Source organism: Sus scrofa, chromosome X, assembly GCF_000003025.6.
Source record: "Sus scrofa isolate TJ Tabasco breed Duroc chromosome X, Sscrofa11.1, whole genome shotgun sequence".
In the NCBI taxonomy this organism is placed as follows: Eukaryota; Metazoa; Chordata; class Mammalia; order Artiodactyla; family Suidae; genus Sus; species Sus scrofa.
In genome coordinates this window covers 111,025,672-111,042,923 of record NC_010461.5, presented here as the reverse complement: position 1 = coordinate 111,042,923, position 17,252 = coordinate 111,025,672, and the positions used below count along the sequence as shown (strand labels likewise).

The window sequence follows — 17,252 nt, the reverse complement described above, 5'->3', positions numbered from 1 at the left end:
AGGCACACACGAGTGTGAACGGACGGACCTGAGGAGAAGCCAGAGCCCAGAACGGTGCTCTGAGGAAGCCCTGCAATGGGCTATGATTTCCCTTCTCGACACAAAAGCAGCTCGGCTTTCATATTTTGAGAGGTTGAACTTTCTGTAAAATCTCATCTGAAAGAAAGATGAGGTTCTGCAGTTAAAAAGTGGCCAAGAAAATACTGGGAAAGAATCTTATAGGCTATGAGCAGTCCCAGAGTCCCCGCTGTGGTGCAGCAGAAACGAATCCAAGGAACCATGAGGTCATGGGTTCAATCCCTGGCCTCGCTCAGTGGGTGAAAGATCTGGTGTTGCTGGGAGCTGTGGTGTAGGTCAAAGATGCGGCTTGGATCTGGTGTTGCTGTGGCTGTGGTGTAGGCCGGCAGCTGTAGCTCTGATTCAACCCCTAGCCTGGGAACCTCCATGTGCCGCGGCTGTGGCCCTAAACAGACAAAAAAAAAAAAAAAAGGAATATGAGCAGTGCCTGGATAAACATTCACAATCTCTGCCTGGTGCGTGGTAACAAACATGGATGTCACACAGATAGCCTGGCACATTTGGCTCTCACTAGACCAAGACCAGATGGCTAGTTAAGTGGCACTCTGTAGTTAAGCTTTTTCATGAATTGAGAGGGGAATGATTCAGTGTCATCTCAAGACTGGGACCAGGAATATGAAATGCGTAGGGAAAAAGGAAGAATTTCCTCAGGAAGATTCGATGTTGAATTAAAGCTAGAATCTGGCCGCCTGACACATCTCCACAGCCAATGCATGAATGGGATGGTTTGGGGGGATGTGTGTGAGCTCGTGGCTAGTGAAGGCGGCATCTGCTATGATTACTTTAACGTCGTCTCAATCTCAGAACGTTCTCCTATAGAACACTTACAGATTAAAAAAAAACAAAACAAAACGTCTGTACTGTACCTTCTCCAATAGGAAGTGGATCTGGTCCTGTTTTTTCAAAGTTAATCACAACACCACTCTGAACTTTTTGAACTAAGGATTCTAAGCATTGATTCAACATTCGTTGTGTTCTAACACAGTAGGAGCGACCTGTACCAGAAGGAAAAACAAACAGTGCAAGTTTGATCAAATAAAATACTACTTAACAATACCAGCATATTCGAAATCCTAAAATACAACGTGAAATAATCCCAGCTACACTGGCAGCAAACATCACACTGATGATGAGCTAAAGCAGCAGAGTCAAAAGATTTGGAAGGGAAACAAGTAAAGGCCCTGAGTGCTTCCTGTAGAAACACTGAATATATTTTCTTTTTCAAAAAGAAGGAGAAATAGTAAATATCGCCGATACCTCCTGTGACTTCGCACATCTGTGTGATGGCAGATTCATCAGTGGGTACACTCCCTAGCTGCTCGGGTTCAGTAGAAGCCAATCCAGGCAAACGCAACACCAGGGCAAATAACCTTTGATCCCAACGAAAAGGTTCTTTGGTTAGTTCACTTCCAGGCAGAGGAGAATTCAAAGGCAGATGGAGCTGATAAGGCAAAATTTGAAAAGTTTTATCATAACAACCCACTGAAAAACAGAAAAAGGTAAAGAGACAAAAGATTCACTTTTTTTTTTTTTTTTTTTTTGTCTTTTTGTCTTTTTGCTATTTCTTTGGCCGCTCTCGCGGCATATGGAGATTCCCAGGCTAGGGGTTGAATCGGAGCTGTAGCCACTGGCCTACGCCAGAGCCACAGCAACACGGGATCCGAGCCGCGTCTGCGACCTACACCACAGCTCACGGCAACGCCGGATCATTAACCCACTGAGCAAGGGCAGGGACCGAACCCGCAACCTTATGGTTCCTAGTCGGATTCGTTAACCACTGCGCCACGACGGGAACTCCAAGATTCACTTTTTTGATATACTCAGTACAATGAGGTGGTCTTTCAAGCTTTACCAAAATGGAAGGCTTGATCAAACTTACTCTTTTTTTTTTTTTTTTGGCCTCACCCACAACATGCGGGAGTTCCCAGGCCAGGGATTAAACCTGCACCATAGCAGAGACCCAAGCCCCAGCAGTGACAACGCCAGATCCTTAACCCGCTGAGCCACCAGGGAATTCCAATCAAACTTATTCTTAACTGGAAACGTATGCCGCCCACAGAAATAGCTTCATGTTCTCTGTCATTTAAACGAAATTTTAAAAAGTGAAATCTCACCTCTTCTTGAACACCAGCAGTACTTGTTAACTTGTTTCCATCTGTGATGGTAATTAAAATAGATGGTTCTAAAAAAAATGGATTTCTCCCCTAAAATACATTTAAAAAGTATTAGAGTCGGGTAAAGCAATAACATTGTATTTCAACTTTTACATTTGCCTTGCCAGGGATCTCTCAAGTGTGTGATAAAATTTGCCTGGATAAATAAGAAGGAAAAGATTAGGGACTGAAGTGGGTGGGAATCAAAATAACAATCCCTGAAGAGGTGACATTCAGAATAAACTGAGGAATCCTTATAATCCAGGAACTCCCCAATCTCGTAACACCCAAAGCCCCTTCTCCCTCTGCTTTCCAAGTCATCATAAAAGAAAGACATTAAAGAGATTATAATGGCAGCAGCATCCACACCCGTGAATCCATTCACCTGAGTCAAAATCTTGACACAGAGGGGGACATTAGTGACTTATGCTCTGCGACCTGGACAGTGACTCTGGTTATTGTGAGCAGAGTTTTTATAGTAGAAAAGTGAAATGGTAGCAGCAGCAAATGCTATTCTGCCTTCTTCTTACACTAGAGCTTTTTCATTGAATCGGGCGGGGCAGAGGAGTTAAGGACACTCTGGAAGTTTCTCTTCGATTGTCTTGTTCCACTATTTCTCAGCAATTCATTCATCCCATTATATCTGATGATCTGATGGGTAGGCAATTTAACTATTTTATCATCAAGCCACATAAAAGACTCCCCCAAAAGGATGTTTATTAAAGTATGTATTTAAAAGATAAATGGACCTCCTTTTGGAAGTTCTGAAAAGTAGCAGAAAACTTGGTAACCATGCCCAATTTAAAGTTCTTACCCCAAGTCACCAAAATAAATTAGCTGTACTCACTCAAAATTTTTTTTACCTGTCCATAATTGTCTATTCCAGATATTAATCTATTGAGATTTAACAAATCAAATGAGGATCTTAGAGCCTGACCAAGAGTAGTCAGTCCAGAAGCCTGAAGATTTTTTAGTTCACTCATGAATGTTGCGTGATTTTCCTTCCAACCAGCCTGAAAACCAAACATTTACAAAGAAATTCCCAATTATACAATGAACAATATATAAAGTGCAAACAACCACTCAATAACAAGTATCAAACCTCTAACAAATTAATACCTCCTTAACCTATTTCTAGTCTATATCTTGACTGATCAAGTGGAACCAAAGCAAGCAAACAGTTTAAGAAAGATTAATGATCAAGAGCAAAGATGCAAACAATGCATTCAGTCCATTACAGCTCGAGGGCTTTGGCTCAAGAAGTCTAGGTTTCTATTCAGGCTCAATCAAACCTAACCCAAGCACCTCAGTATTTACCTTCGTTTGACACTGATGATGAGCACGGAGTAAGGGGGAGAGGAAGGAGTACATTTTGTTATGGTCAATGTCCTTGACAGAGACAACTAGCTACTGAGTGCGTGAGCTACGTGAACTTTTCTAACCAAGATTCTTCCTCCCAAACAATACTTTCATTTTAAACAAGAGTATAGGGAGACCACCCTTCTGGCATCCTCAAGCATTCAGAAAACCCCAAATCTACGATGGGGGAGACATAAAAGAAACAAACAAGTTTTGACGATGAGGCAGCGTGGCCGGGGCACCCTCGGCAGCGATGAACAGCGGCAAAGAACCAAAGACCCAAAGTCAACAGCCAATATGCTCTGGTTGAATGGTTGGGAGAAGAGAAGGGAAGGATCCCATTGACTGGCCAGCAATGGCTATAAAAACAAAGCAGCACAAAACGCCAAGAAGAAAGGGCAAAAGAAAGTGGCAGCTGATGCAGATCACAGAGGAGTAGGCCAGCAAGGGCGACAGCAGAGAGCGCAGATTGGCAACTTGGTGGGACAAAGAGCCACCGGAGTCTTGGGAACCCTGAGGGCAGCCGTGTAACATGCTGACGGCCAAGCAGAGCGGCACGGCTGGAGGTGGGAAGCCGGCGTGAATAAAGCAGCGCTAAATGAAATGACTTACATTTCCAACTTAGCTAAAGACCATTATCCATACAGCAAGAGCAAACACTATCTTTCCTTTTCTTCTTCTTTTTTTTTTTTTTTTTTTTGTCTTTTGAGGGCTGCACCCGCGGCACATGGTGGTTCCCAGGCTAGGGGTCAAATGGGAGCTGCAGCTGCCGGCCTACGCCACAGCCACAGCAACGCCAGATTCAAGCCATGTCTGCAACCTACACCACAGCTCACGGCCACGCCGGATCCTTAACCCACTGAGTAAGGCCAGGTATCGAACCTGCATCCTCATGGATCCTAGTTGGATTCATTAACCACTGCACCACAACGGGAACTCCAGCAAACACTATCTTGTCTAGTTTCATAGTCTCCTGAAGCCATTTGGGTCAGAAGGACTGAGAGTCAGAAAAGCGGCTACTTTGAAGAATCTGTGTGACCTTGAGTAAAACTGGTGGCTCTTAAGACTTAAGTTTCATCATCTGAAAATGAAGATTAGATAAACAGGGACACTGTGCAAGGCGAGCACCATACAACTCTGGAGAGCTAGTCACATCATGACCCATGAGAATGGCGCCCCCTGGACTCGAGCAGTACGCAACCTCCATAACTACAAGGTGCAGGGGACCCAGTTAAGACCCGCTCTGGTCCAATAGTCTGGGATACTGTGACGTTGAAAAGGTGCTTAGCTTTTCCTAACATATCCTATAAGTCAAAGGATCTAAAGGTAAAACCTGTCCACGTATTTCTTTCGCCAGATTGTACCCATGACTTTTAGTACCTGGGCAAAGTAGAGCATGAGAATAATTCCTTGTGAGTTCCCGTCGTGGCGCAGCAGAAACGAATCCAACTAAGGACCATGAGGTTGCAGGCTCGATCCCTGGCCTTGCTCAGTGGGTTGAGGATCTGGCGTTGCCGTGAGCTGTGGTGTAGGTGGAAGACACGGCTTGGATCCGGCGTAGCTGTGGCTGTGGTGGACGCCGGTAGCTGGAGCTCCGACTCGACCCCTAGCCTGGGAACCTCCATATGCCGTGGGAACAGCCCTAGAAAAGGCAAAAAGACAAACAAAATAAAATAAAATAAAAACACCCACAAAGTTAGGAGTTACATCAACTTGAGAGATTATCAACAAAAAACCCTGTCCTTATATCATAGGTAATAGTGAAAGACAATGTTTTTATCATAAAATTGAGAACAAGGTGCGGCCCTCAAAAGCAAAAAGACTAATTCCTTGTGGCCCAAGGAAAACCATACCGAACCAGACAAACTAAACTCTAGTTAAAAGGAAGGATTACGATTTAAAGCATCCTCATCAAATACCTAGAAATATCAGCAGGTGATCACAAACCACACTGAATTCAAAACTTAGCTTTCTTCTTTGGCGGGGAAGGGAAAGGCACACAGCCGAGAGGGACAGCATCAATTCTCCCCTGTACTTATTCAACTAATTTTTATGGACCAGCGATGCTATGCTGGGCAGAATACCACATGCCGGAGATAGAGAGAGGAATTAGCCCTTGAGGGGTTCGTGCCGCAAAGGACTAAGGAATGCCGTTGTGGAGACTGAAAGAGCAAACGACCAGGGGGTTAGGGAGGGCTCGTCACAGAAGACGGGGCGTTTGAAGCTATCCGGTGGCACGAGGGGAAGATCGTGGGACTCCCCGCACTGACGTGAGCAGTGGAGAGGGCAGGCCTGGGAAAGAGAACAGAGAGGCTATAAAAGGTTAGGGCTTCCCGGAGCACCGCAAGTCATCTGATTGTCATTGCTCTGGGTCTGTGGCAGGAGGCAAAGTTGACAAGCTGGGCCTGGACTGTCAAGTGCTTTGGACATTGCGTTCAGCAGTCTGGATGTTCTCTGTTGGCCCTGGGAATACCTTGAGGTTTTTAATTAGGGGAGTGGCATGATCAGATCTGTATTTTAGCAAGATCCTTCTGCTGGGAGTAGGAGAATAAATTGAGGGGTGGAGGGGAAGCTGAAGCTTGAGGTGGGGAAACTGGTTTGGGAGAATGTTGCAATAGCTTATGAGAAAAGTGATGAAAGCCTGAGCGAGGGCAGTGGGGACGGAGAGGAGGCTGCAGATGAAAGGTATTTCAGAGGTGGAGGCAGAAGGATTTAGTAGCTAATTAGGGGGATGGGTGAGGGAGAAAAAGCCATACATGAGGTTGAGTTTTCTGGCTTCAGCAAACCTGTGAATGGTGGGGTCCTTCACCCAGAAGCCGCTTTACAAAGTTGCTTTTTTTTTTTCACAGTGACTTTATTTAGCAGTCTAACTCCTACACTGTAAACTTAAGAGTTATATCTGCAGCGAGTGTTGGACTCCTGAGAGGCACGAGATAGTTCAAGCCATGACTAAGGAAAAAGGAGTGAACGACTTGATCTGGTAAAGGGCTGGGATAAGATCTGCTTACACTCAAGCAAGCACCTTATAACTCATCAGTATTCAAAACAATGGGTCCTAATTGTTACTGCTCAACGTGTCAGAATAAATGCTCTTTAAAAGTTTCTTTTTCTTTTCCTTTCTGTTTTTTTTTTTTTTTTTTTTTTGGCTTTTTAGGGCCGCACCCACAGCATATGGAGGTTCCCAGGCTAGGGGTCCAATCGGAGCTGCAGCTGCCAGCCTACAGCACAGCCACAGCAATACCAGATCCTTAACCCACTGGGCAAGGCCAGGGATCAAACCCGAAACCTCATGGTTCCTAGGTGGATTCGCTTCCGCTCTGCCACGACAGGAACTCCTTTAAATGTTTCTTTATAAGAATGAAAAGACATTTTACAAGTCATTGCTGCACCTGAATCCCCGGCAGTCTGTGTTTAGGTCAGTCCCAATCCTTTGCAATAAATTTGACAACACAAGAAATGTAAATGCTACTGCTGCCTCAGTACTACAAAGTGTATGGGCTACATTTGCTACCCAAAGCAATAAACTTCTTGGTAGCAGTCTAGCTCCTTCAAGAGAAACACTAAACTGGGACTTCCTTGGTGGCCTAGCACTTAAGGATCTGGCATTGTCACTGCTGTGGCTTGGGTCGCTGCTGTGGCATGAGTTCATTACCTGGCTGTGGAACTTCCACATGTTGTGGGCATGGGCCAAAAAAGAAATCTGAAAAAAAAAAAAAAGAGAAAGAGGGAGTTCCCATCGTGGCTCAGTGGTTAACGAACCCAACTAGTATCCATGAGGATGCGGGTTTGATCCCAGGCCTCACTCAGTGGGTTAAGGATCCGGGGTTGCTGTAACCTGTGGTGTAGGTTGCAGACGTGGCTAAGACCCTGCGTTGCTGTGACTGTGGCGTAGGCCTGCAGCTATAGCTCTGATTCGACCCCCAGGAACTTCCATATGCTGCGAGTGTGGCCCTAAAAAGCAAAAAAAAAAAAAAATTACTAGTATTATTCTTTAGAGCTAGTGGGGGAAAGTTTGTTTTTTGGAGATTTTTTGGCTGCACTCGCAGCATATGGACATTCTCAGGCCAGGGATCAGATATAAGCCACAGCTGTGAGCCATGCCTGTGCCGGGAACCTGGGCCACAGCAGTGACCTGAGGCACTGCAGAGACAACACCACATCCTTAACACACTGTGTCACAGCGGGAACGCCCAATGACCTTTTTAATACAGTCTCTGCTTTCAGATTTTTCCAAAGATGTCTTAGTCTCATGTCAGCAAAACCTTGACTCCTGATAACAACTTCCACACATTTTTATGGAGCTTTGTGGCAAAGCACTTCCACGTTTCACATTTGCCTAAGACACCCTATCAAAGAGGCATGGTGTTCCCGTATTTTAACAAACCAGGAGGAAGTAAGACGGGGTATGTCTTCTTTGGGAGGGTGATGGTGGCTCGCTAGAGGCCCGGTCCGACGGCGCCGTATCTCACGCAGCAGCCCGGGGCTACTGAGCCACTGAAACATGGCACGTCTGACCTGAGATGTGATGTAAATAAAACATACATGGCATTTTGAGGACTTAGAACAACAAGAAAGAATGACAATATCTCATTATTTACCTTTATATTGATTACATGTTGAAATGATAATGTGTTGAATGTTTTCAGTTAGGATACTAAAGGCTTCACCTGTTTCCTTTTACTTGTTAATGTAGCTATTGGACAGTTGTGACTGTTGTGTGTGGCTGGCAGCATACAGCTATTGGACAGGGATGATCTCGAGGGAGCTGCAGGTCAGGCAGGAGAGCTTGCTTGGGCCTTGCTTAGACAGAAAAGAGGCTCATTACAGATTTCGAGGCAGAGGGGTAACGGGATCGAAGCAGGGTCTCAGAAAGGTCAGCCTGGCAGTGAGTTATAGGCTAGAGAAGCTGTAGTCAGGAAAAAGGAGCTCAGAGGTGTGAAGAGTCATCCAGGCTTGAGGGAATCAGGGCCCGGGTTAGGAGAGAAATGAAGAGGAAGGGGTTAATTGAGAATCATTTTTTAAATTATTTATTTATTTATTTGGGGGCCATGCTCACCGCATGTGGAAGTTCCCAGGCCAGGGATCCAACCTGTGCCACAGCAGCGACCCCAACTACTGCAGTGACAACACGGGATCCTTGATCCACTGAGCTACCAGGGAACTCAGAGAAACATTTTAAACCACTAAGCTAGGGCTTGGTGACAAAGAGACTATAGGCCTAAAGGAGAGAGGGTAGAAGATAGTTAGAAAACTTCCATCCCGAGAGAACTAAAGAACAGAGGTTTAGGACAAAGGAGTAACCTGGGGTAGGTGAAATCTTAAACTAAGAGGTTTGTTTGGTTGGTTGGTTGGGTGGTTTGGGGTTTTCTGGCCACACCCACAGAATGAGGAAGTTTCCAGGCCATGGACCGAACCTGCACCACAGCAGTAACCCGAGCTGCTGCAGTGACAAAGCCAGGCCCTTAACCTGCTGCGCCACAAGGGAACTCCCTAAACTAAGAGTTTACTGTCTTCACAGGTCAAGATTTCAAAGTCTCCCAGAAGTAAAATATGATAATGATGACGACGATACATAATAATCACAGATAATATTAATCAGTACCTATGTGTCAGGAACTCACTGTGCTAAAGAAAGCATTTCATATGTACCCTTCTCATCTGAGCCTCATCACCACCCCAGGAAGTAGGTGCTATTATTATCTCCATTTTATAGGTGAGCACACTGAGGCTCAGAGAGGATAAGCAACCTGTCCAGGTCACAACAACTAGTAAATGGCACAGCCAGGATTTGAACCCAGGTAGCCTAACTTAGAACCCAGCAATGTAAACCACTATACTAGAGATTCTTCCATCGATTCCACATATTTGACTCATAGACATGTCTTGTTATGTTAGCTTAAATTAAACGTTCATAAGTCTAATGACATTTCCAAATTTCATTTAATTGAAGCCTGCTTTCCCAGATGTCAAAATGCAGACCAACTGCGTGTGGGAGCAGGGAATTAGGACTTGAAAGACCTTGGTCTAATCCTGGCTCTAATGATCTAGCGAAGCAAGTGGTCCAGAGTTAGTCGTTTATCCCTTACTGAGGCTGTTTCCTCATCGAGGCAATGAAAAAGCTGAAAACCAACTCTAAGCTCCCTTCTAGTTCTCACATCCTCTAATTCCAAGCCTTGTATCAATCCTTTATATAAATCCAATGTGGCATTCCCGTTGTGGCTCAGTGGTTAATGAATCCGACTAGGAACTAGGAGGTTGCGGGTTCCATCCCTGGCCTCACTCCGTGGGTTAAGGATCCAGTGTTGCCGTGAACTGTGGCATAGGTCGCAGATGCGGCTCGTATCCCACATTGCTGTGGCTGTGGTGTAGGCCAGCAGCTACATCTCTGCTTCGACCCCTAGCCTGGGAACCACCACATGCCATGGGTACAGCCCTAAAAAGACAAAAAGACCAAAAAAAAAAAAAAATCCGATGCACAGAAAGAAAAGGCCTCATATATTAATAAATATGGTAATTCAGGCCTGGTTTAAATTTGTATAGTCAACTCAAAATGTCTTGGAATATCAGCAGAAAGAGAATGGGACTTTCAGTCTGTCAATGACTTGGGCTCTCCCCGTAGCTCTACTGACCAGCCCACTTGCCATTTATTCCCCCAAGTGAAATAAATTCCCCAAAGCCTAAATAGGAAATATTTTCTACTACCCTCTGCACCCGTATTTCCATCTTCTTATCTGGAATGTTCTCTGACGTATGGTACTAATAGGATAGGTTCAGCCCTACAATAGGCCTAGAGTGGAGGTCTGTCAACACGTGAGCTATTTGGAAACTTTATGAACATGCACCTAGGCTATATCCTCTGGTCTAGCTTTTCTCAGGAGTGAAGCTGTTACCTGGAACTCCGGCTGGCTCCTGTGTTTTTTTCTCCACTGGTTTTCATGGAGGAGGGAAAGGTAGGGCTCCCCCAAATTTCAGCATCCTAATACATGTCCTTCCTGAACTGCAGCCCATTCGGCAGGACTGTTTCTCTGATTCATTGATTTTCTATTTTATTTTATTTTATTTTTTAATGGAAAAAACTTTTCCTCCAAGGAATCTTGCCAGGAAGTATAAACAAGTCAAAGAGATAAAAACAGATCAACTGTCCTTGAAGGGGATGTGGGAGTGGTGTTAGAGCCCTTTCTGGAACACCCTGCTCTATCTCTAAAGGTCATTTGTAATCCTTTTCCAAAATATAAATGATTTATATGAGTATTAGACTTAGTATACAGTGCAGATTTAATGACCATGGTATTAATTTCATCATCCAAGGTAACTGAAAAACATTTTGGTAGGGCAGCTGCGTTTAACTTTCCACAAGAGTAGTGCCCCTTAAAAAAACATGTAAATTGAATGTTTTTAAATCAAAAAACGGTTGAATACTTCCAATTCTCCAGGGGGCTAGCTACTGAAAGGGAATGGCGGGGAACCTTTTTCTAAGAGCAAAAATCATCCTTCCAGATTCCAGATTGTGAGCAAAGCAGGCTCGCTCGCACAGCAGCGAGAGCCTCTCCCTGGAAGGGCACCACGTGCTCTGTCCCTCTGCCTGGGTGCTGAGCCACTGCACAACCCGTTTTGGGCACATACGCCTCAAAGCCTATTTGGACCCTTCCCTGAAGAGGAGTTCAGTTCAGTCCAAGGCTCCCTAGCTTGTTAGCAAGCCCTTTACCATGAATAAAAAGCCTCACTGGGAGTTCTTATCATGGCTCAGGGGTTAATGAAACCGACTAGGATCCACGAGGACGTGAGTTCAATCCCGGGCACCGCTCAGTGGGTTAAGGATCTGGCGTTGCTGTGGCTGTGGTGTAGGCTGGCAGCTGCAGCTCCTATTCAACCCCTAGCCTGGGAACCTCCAAATGCTGCGAGTGTGGCCCTAAAAAAGACAAAAGACAGAAAGGAAAAAAAAAAAAAAAAAGCCTCGCTGGATCCCAGAGGGGAAACGCACACTGTTTCCCTCTCCTTGACAAGACTTTTTTGATCCTTTATTCAAGGAAGTCAAATCAGCCTGGCCATATCTGCCCTTCGTCTGAACCGCTATCGAGGGCTACCCTGCACCTTGGGCTCTTCTTCTCGGTGGTTACAAACGAGAGGATTAACAGATTTGAGTATTTTCCCAGATGTTGCAAGTAAAAGCCGAAGAGCCTAAATTTAGCAGGGCCATCATTCCTCTTGGTGAAAGATAAACTATTTTCCTTTTTCCATCTGCTCTCCACCAGTTTGGGAGAACCCTGCTCTGCTGCAACGGCCCAGATGATTTGAATAAATCAATTTCAATGGGATTTTTCAATCAACTTTGCTTTTCTTCTCCAACGTAACATTCTATCATGTTCGTCATCACACACTGTTCTTGTGTTGGCAAACTGACCAGTGGGACAGGATGACATGAAAAATAAGAAGCCCTGCTTTTCCAATCAACTCTGTCTCCTGCGGAGACAAATGACTTTCCTTGGTCTTTGTCCTTAGCCTTAGATAGAATATTTGTGTGAGTTAAGTCTTAAACTTTGAGAATTGTCTTCTCAGAACTAAGATGGACTCCAATTCTGATAGCTATAAAAACAAGGTTTACCTGCCCTCTTAGGTAAGCAGAACCCTGTAAAGATGAATCACTGTAACATATCCAAATGTCTTTTAAAATTGTGTTTATAGCTAGTGCGCCGAAATACACATTAGAAAGATGCTACATCATTGAAAGTATAGAATTGTCTTGCTTCTTGTACCGACTTTTTTTTCTTTTTTTTTTTTTTTTTGCTACACCTGCGGCATGTGGAAGTTGCCCAGGCCAGGAATTGAACCCGTGCCATAGCAGTTATCAGAGTCACGGCAGTGACAATGCCGGATCCTTAACCTGCTGAGCCACAACTTTTTTTTGGGGGGGGGGATTAATATTTATTTGAGTAGAGTTGATTTACAGTGTTGTGTCCGTTTCCAACGTACAGCAAAGTGACCCAGTCATACACATATATACCTTCTTTTTCTCACACTATCTTCCATCATATTCTATCCCAAGAGACTGGATATAGTTCCCTGTGCTACACAGCAGGATTTCACTGCTTATCCATTCTAAATGCATCAACTTTTTAAGACTTCTGGCATTAGATTTTCCGGCTCTATCTGATGCTTTTTTCCCCTTAATTCTCTACAGCAATTTGGCCTGGTTTCACTATTTTGTGGTTTTCTCACTTGACTCAAGGTATTGATACACCTCCAAGGCCAGAGGAGACACTCTATTATTCTGCGTTTTATGTGTACTAATATCGGGTTTTTTCCTTACAACATTACTTGTTTTAAGAATAGTTCTCTTGGATTCCTTTTTGTCAGAGTTACTTCCCCAGGGGCCCTTAGCATCCTGATCTTCCTAAGATGCTCAAAGTCCATTTTATTTGATGACATCAGTTCTCTCCCAGGAACTCCGAATGCCATCATTCTGTGGTTCCATCCACCAATTGTCATGCACAAGCTTCAGGAAACACTCCCAGCCAAGACCACATAAAAGAAATCTAGCTTACTTGAGTCTTCTACTTTTTAAAAGAGGTTCTTAGAAATTGACCCCCTAATATACTGTGGAATCTTACTTGACAGTCTGTGGCCGGCTGAATTGTTTTTTTCAGCAGATGGTTTAAGACTCTCATGACTACGTATTTTTAAGTAAACCAAGCAAAAAAATGATTCAGTTTGATTCTACCCTCACAGTCAGTTTTGCACTACTGATCTCGTTAAGATACCTAGTATGACTTTTTTATAAAAGCAGATTAACAAGCATAAGGATTAGTCTAAAATATCTGCAAAATTTCATTGACAGCTTTTCAATTCTTACCCCAGGGAATTAGGATAAAATTATGAAGTAGCACACCTCTCAGAGTTCACGTGAAAAGAAAGCATATCATCAAAAGAAATTTGATCTTCACCAGAGGATGCTAACATGTAGAAACCAAACTTTTCTCCTCTGTCCAAGAGTCAACTGAACAGTTACTGAAAGAAAAACACCATACAGTTGCAAAAAATTTACCAAACTCGGTCAGATATAAATGTTAAGTTTCCTCTTTCACTCCCAGTCTATTTCAACTGTACTTATTGGCCAATACCCATTATCAGAAAAACAAAAACAAAACCAACCAACCAACCAATCAAGCAAAAAATGCTGTTGTGCAGATCACATGCTCAATTGTTTAGATTTGGGGTTCTGATAGGAGACATTTTTATGAACACATACACAAACTAAGAATCTACAAAAATGGGAGTTCCCATTGTGGCGCAGTGGTTAACGAATCCGACTAGGAACCATGAGGTTTCGGGTTCGGTCCCTGCCCTTGCTCAGTGGGTTAATGATCCGGCGTTGCCGTGAGCTGTGGTGTAGGTCAAAGACGCGGCTCGGATCCCGCGTTGCTGTGGCTCTGGCGTAGGCCGGTGGCTACAGCTCCGATTCAACCCCTAGCCTGGGAACCTCCACATGCCGTGGGAGCGGCCCAAGAAATAGCAACAACAACAAGAACAACAACAAAAAGACAAAAGACAAAAAAAAGAAAAAAAAAAAAGAATCAACAAAAATGGCCTTGGAAAAATACACAAGGACGGGAGTGAGACTAAGCTACCCAAATTAGTCTAAACTATCTGCAAAATTTCACTGAATGGAGGAGAAAGCAGAATAGCCATTCCTTACTTTCTAAAGATTTTATGGCATCTCTTTCCTCCAAACTAATCCTTTTTTAAAATTCTCTCAAAAATTTTTATGAGCTGTTTTTTACATTATAAAAGTACCACACACTCGTTGTTAAAAATCCCAACAAGAAATACAAAGTTAGTCTATCTCTTCACCAAACTCCCAGTTCCAAACTCTTCAGAGTTTGGAATCTGTCCTGAACATTAAACTGTCAGCAGCAAATAGAAATGACTCCAATAGGATGAAGTGACATTTACCAGTAAGATGGAGAGACCGATTTAATTGGTGGGTATGCGATACAGCACATTAGCCTCTTACAGGAACTAAACATTTTCTAAAATTTAAGTCAATTTTGAAAGCACCCTGATTGAATTATTCCACTTCCTTCCTGCCTTTCAGTTATAAAATTCTCTCTTGGACCTTTTGGAAGGAATAGTGGAAATAATTTAGTCTAATCCCTTCATTTTACAGATAAGAAAACTGACACCTTAAAAGGTTAGGTGACTTGCCCAGGGCCATGTGTCTACCTAATCCGCAGCAGACTGTGGCAAGAGCGCTGGTCTCTGCCCGCCAGCCCAGAGCCACACAGCTTGCCAGACTTACATGGGTGGTGTGATCTACGGGATAGGTTATACTACGATTTTTTCAAATCGCATTTTTATTAAAGTACTTAGGAAGACTCTAACACACACGGCTCAAAAACATCACTCTGAGATGCAGTTGACAACATCTCTACCCATGCGTAAGCTTCTGAGAAAAAGGAGCACTTTATGCCAAACATCTTCCACCTTCTCCTACAAGCCATACGACAGGAGGGACCCCCAACTTTTCAACATCATGGCTCCGTTCACGCCCAGAGAGTCTCCCTAGAATCTCATCTTCCACAGGCCAGTGACGTGGGCTCCATTCCAGAGACGCATGCAGAGAGGGAGAGACTGGGGCTTCCGATTAAACGGCTGGGCTTCCAGGCAACTTGAGGCCAATTTAAATCAAAACATCTCGGTTTGGTTTAGGCTGATCACCCACGAAAGGTCAGCCTCCATCCAGCTCGCTCCCCCTCCCTTCTGCAACTTCTTAGCATTACAACCGCGTTTAAAGCACCTTAGGGGTCACATCCTCTTCCTCAAGTCATGCCCTTTACTGGGCTGCCTGCAGCTCCTTTGCTCGCCTCCCCCAGGCTCCTCCCCGGGCTGCACCTCTCCTCCCTCTGGCTGATGCGCTAAGGGTTGGCATCAGGAACGGGGAGACGACCTCTGGGGGCAGAAGAGAGAGGCCTGACTGAAGTGCAGGGCTCCGGGGGGAAAATGATGGAAAATATATCTATACGGACACATGGAGCAGATCCCGCCCGGAGAGCTCCGCACGGCAGACTGAGCAATTTTGTCTTGATTCCATGGGCGTTGAGGAGTCTTTGAAGACATGCGAGGAGTGGAGTGACAGGATGAAACCAGCTTCTTTAGAAAGTTAGCGATAGGTGTGGGTAGAAGGTAGGAATCCGGGAGGCACTGGGGAGACTACATAAGAAAGCTGTGATAGGAGTTCCCATTGTGGCTCAGTGGATTAAGAAACCTGACTTAATCCATGAGGATGCGGGTTCGATCCCTGGCCTCAATCAGTGGGTTAAGGATCATGTGCTGCTGTAGCAGTGGCGTAGGCCGGCAGCTGCAGCTCTGATTAGACCCCTAGCCTGGGAACTTCCATAGGCCGCAGGTGCGGCCCTAAAAAGAAAAAAAAAAAAAGACGGCTGAGAGTGGCCACAGCGTAGACGTCAGGACCTGTGACTAAAGTGATGGCAGCGAAAAGTGATATGTAAGTGACATTTCAAAGGGAGGAGCCTTCAAAGAAGATGGAAGGACAGGATCAAAGCTGAATAATGCCCCCCTTGCAATCGTGAGTGACAAAAAGACGGGACTTATGAAAGAGAGGTGAGGCGGTTTCACAGCCATAAGGGGGTCTGTCTGACATGCTGACGGCAAGAGAGGCAAGCGGACATGCCCTGTGGCCCAGCCAGCGGAGCCTGGCTGAGATGCGCAAGGTGGAGAGGGGAAGGAAGATCTGAAACCACAAGCGAGGAGGGAGGCATTACCCCGGGAGAGAATGTGGGAGACAGGGTGAGAGAATCATCAGAGAGGGCAGAGCGACCCAGCGGAGGAGGGGATACGTTTCTGGAAGGAAAGAGCATTAACGCGCTCAAATACAGGCGAGGACAAAAAGAACAAACACTAGTAAATGAGCCCAAGTAGCTATATGAAAAACCCCAAGACCCTAAGAAACTGTCTCTACTTTCCTCATTTGAACTACCCACCCCCCTCGCACAGACAAACGTTTCCAATCTTTGGTTCAATAACATTCGAGCCCAGAGTTTGGCTCTTGGTACTAAGTTTACCGAACCATTTGACCCACGGGGCAGGATATAACCAACAAGAGAGCAAGTGCCATGAATCAGGCACATATGGTTGAAGATACAGAACTTGACTTTTTCTCCGAACATCTGGCACATCAGCACAACAGTCCTGATGTAACTTTTCTCTGGTTCAGACCCCAGGGGCTAAGTTGGCAGCACCTCCAGTCCTCTGAAATTCGTGCCTTACCAGCCTAACGAAGCAGCAAGGGGCGGGGGGCGGGGGGGAGGCTTTCTGGCCCTGGCAGGGACGTGGCTTAAGGAGAGTAGATGAGAGTGACATGAGGAGCGCCGCCAGGCACACAGGCTTGTACCCAAAACTCTGCTTAGGCGGTAGGGTGCATTCGGGCCTCTGACAAAACCACCTCCGCCTCGCCCAGAGGTTGTGGATTACAGGAAACTAGGGGCCTACTGTTTAGGACACTGAGGGTCTTTCTTTTCCCTGCAAGAAGAGCATTTGCCAAGAGACTGACAAATGGAGTGCAGCTGGCATATCAGTTTCTGGAGACCATGAGATAGCTAGCCAAAGGCCACCAGGTTGCTTTCTCAAGTCTACTGTTCTCCCTAC

The 17,252-nt window shown here is 45.0% G+C and overlaps 1 protein-coding gene across 16 annotated transcripts in view; it reads right to left on the bottom strand.

Moving 5' to 3' along the window:
- The window catches only part of INTS6L (integrator complex subunit 6 like), a 61,080-nt gene that overhangs the window by 30,016 nt on the left and 13,812 nt on the right, over positions 1-17,252 (bottom strand). For 11 of the 16 annotated variants that reach the window (XM_021080861.1, XM_013991008.2, XM_013991010.2 and 8 more), the window contains 4 exons: positions 3,095-3,244; positions 2,193-2,282; positions 1,336-1,519; positions 945-1,073 (listed from right to left, as the gene is read on the bottom strand). In XM_021080861.1, the coding sequence (XP_020936520.1) occupies positions 945-1,073; positions 1,336-1,519; positions 2,193-2,282; positions 3,095-3,244 (553 nt within the window). Of the gene's footprint in view, positions 1-944; positions 1,074-1,335; positions 1,520-2,192; positions 2,283-3,094; positions 3,245-4,970; positions 5,077-17,252 lie in introns of those variants that run through there. The other 5 variants (XM_013991012.2, XM_021080869.1, XM_021080868.1 and 2 more) reach the window with 2 other exon arrangements.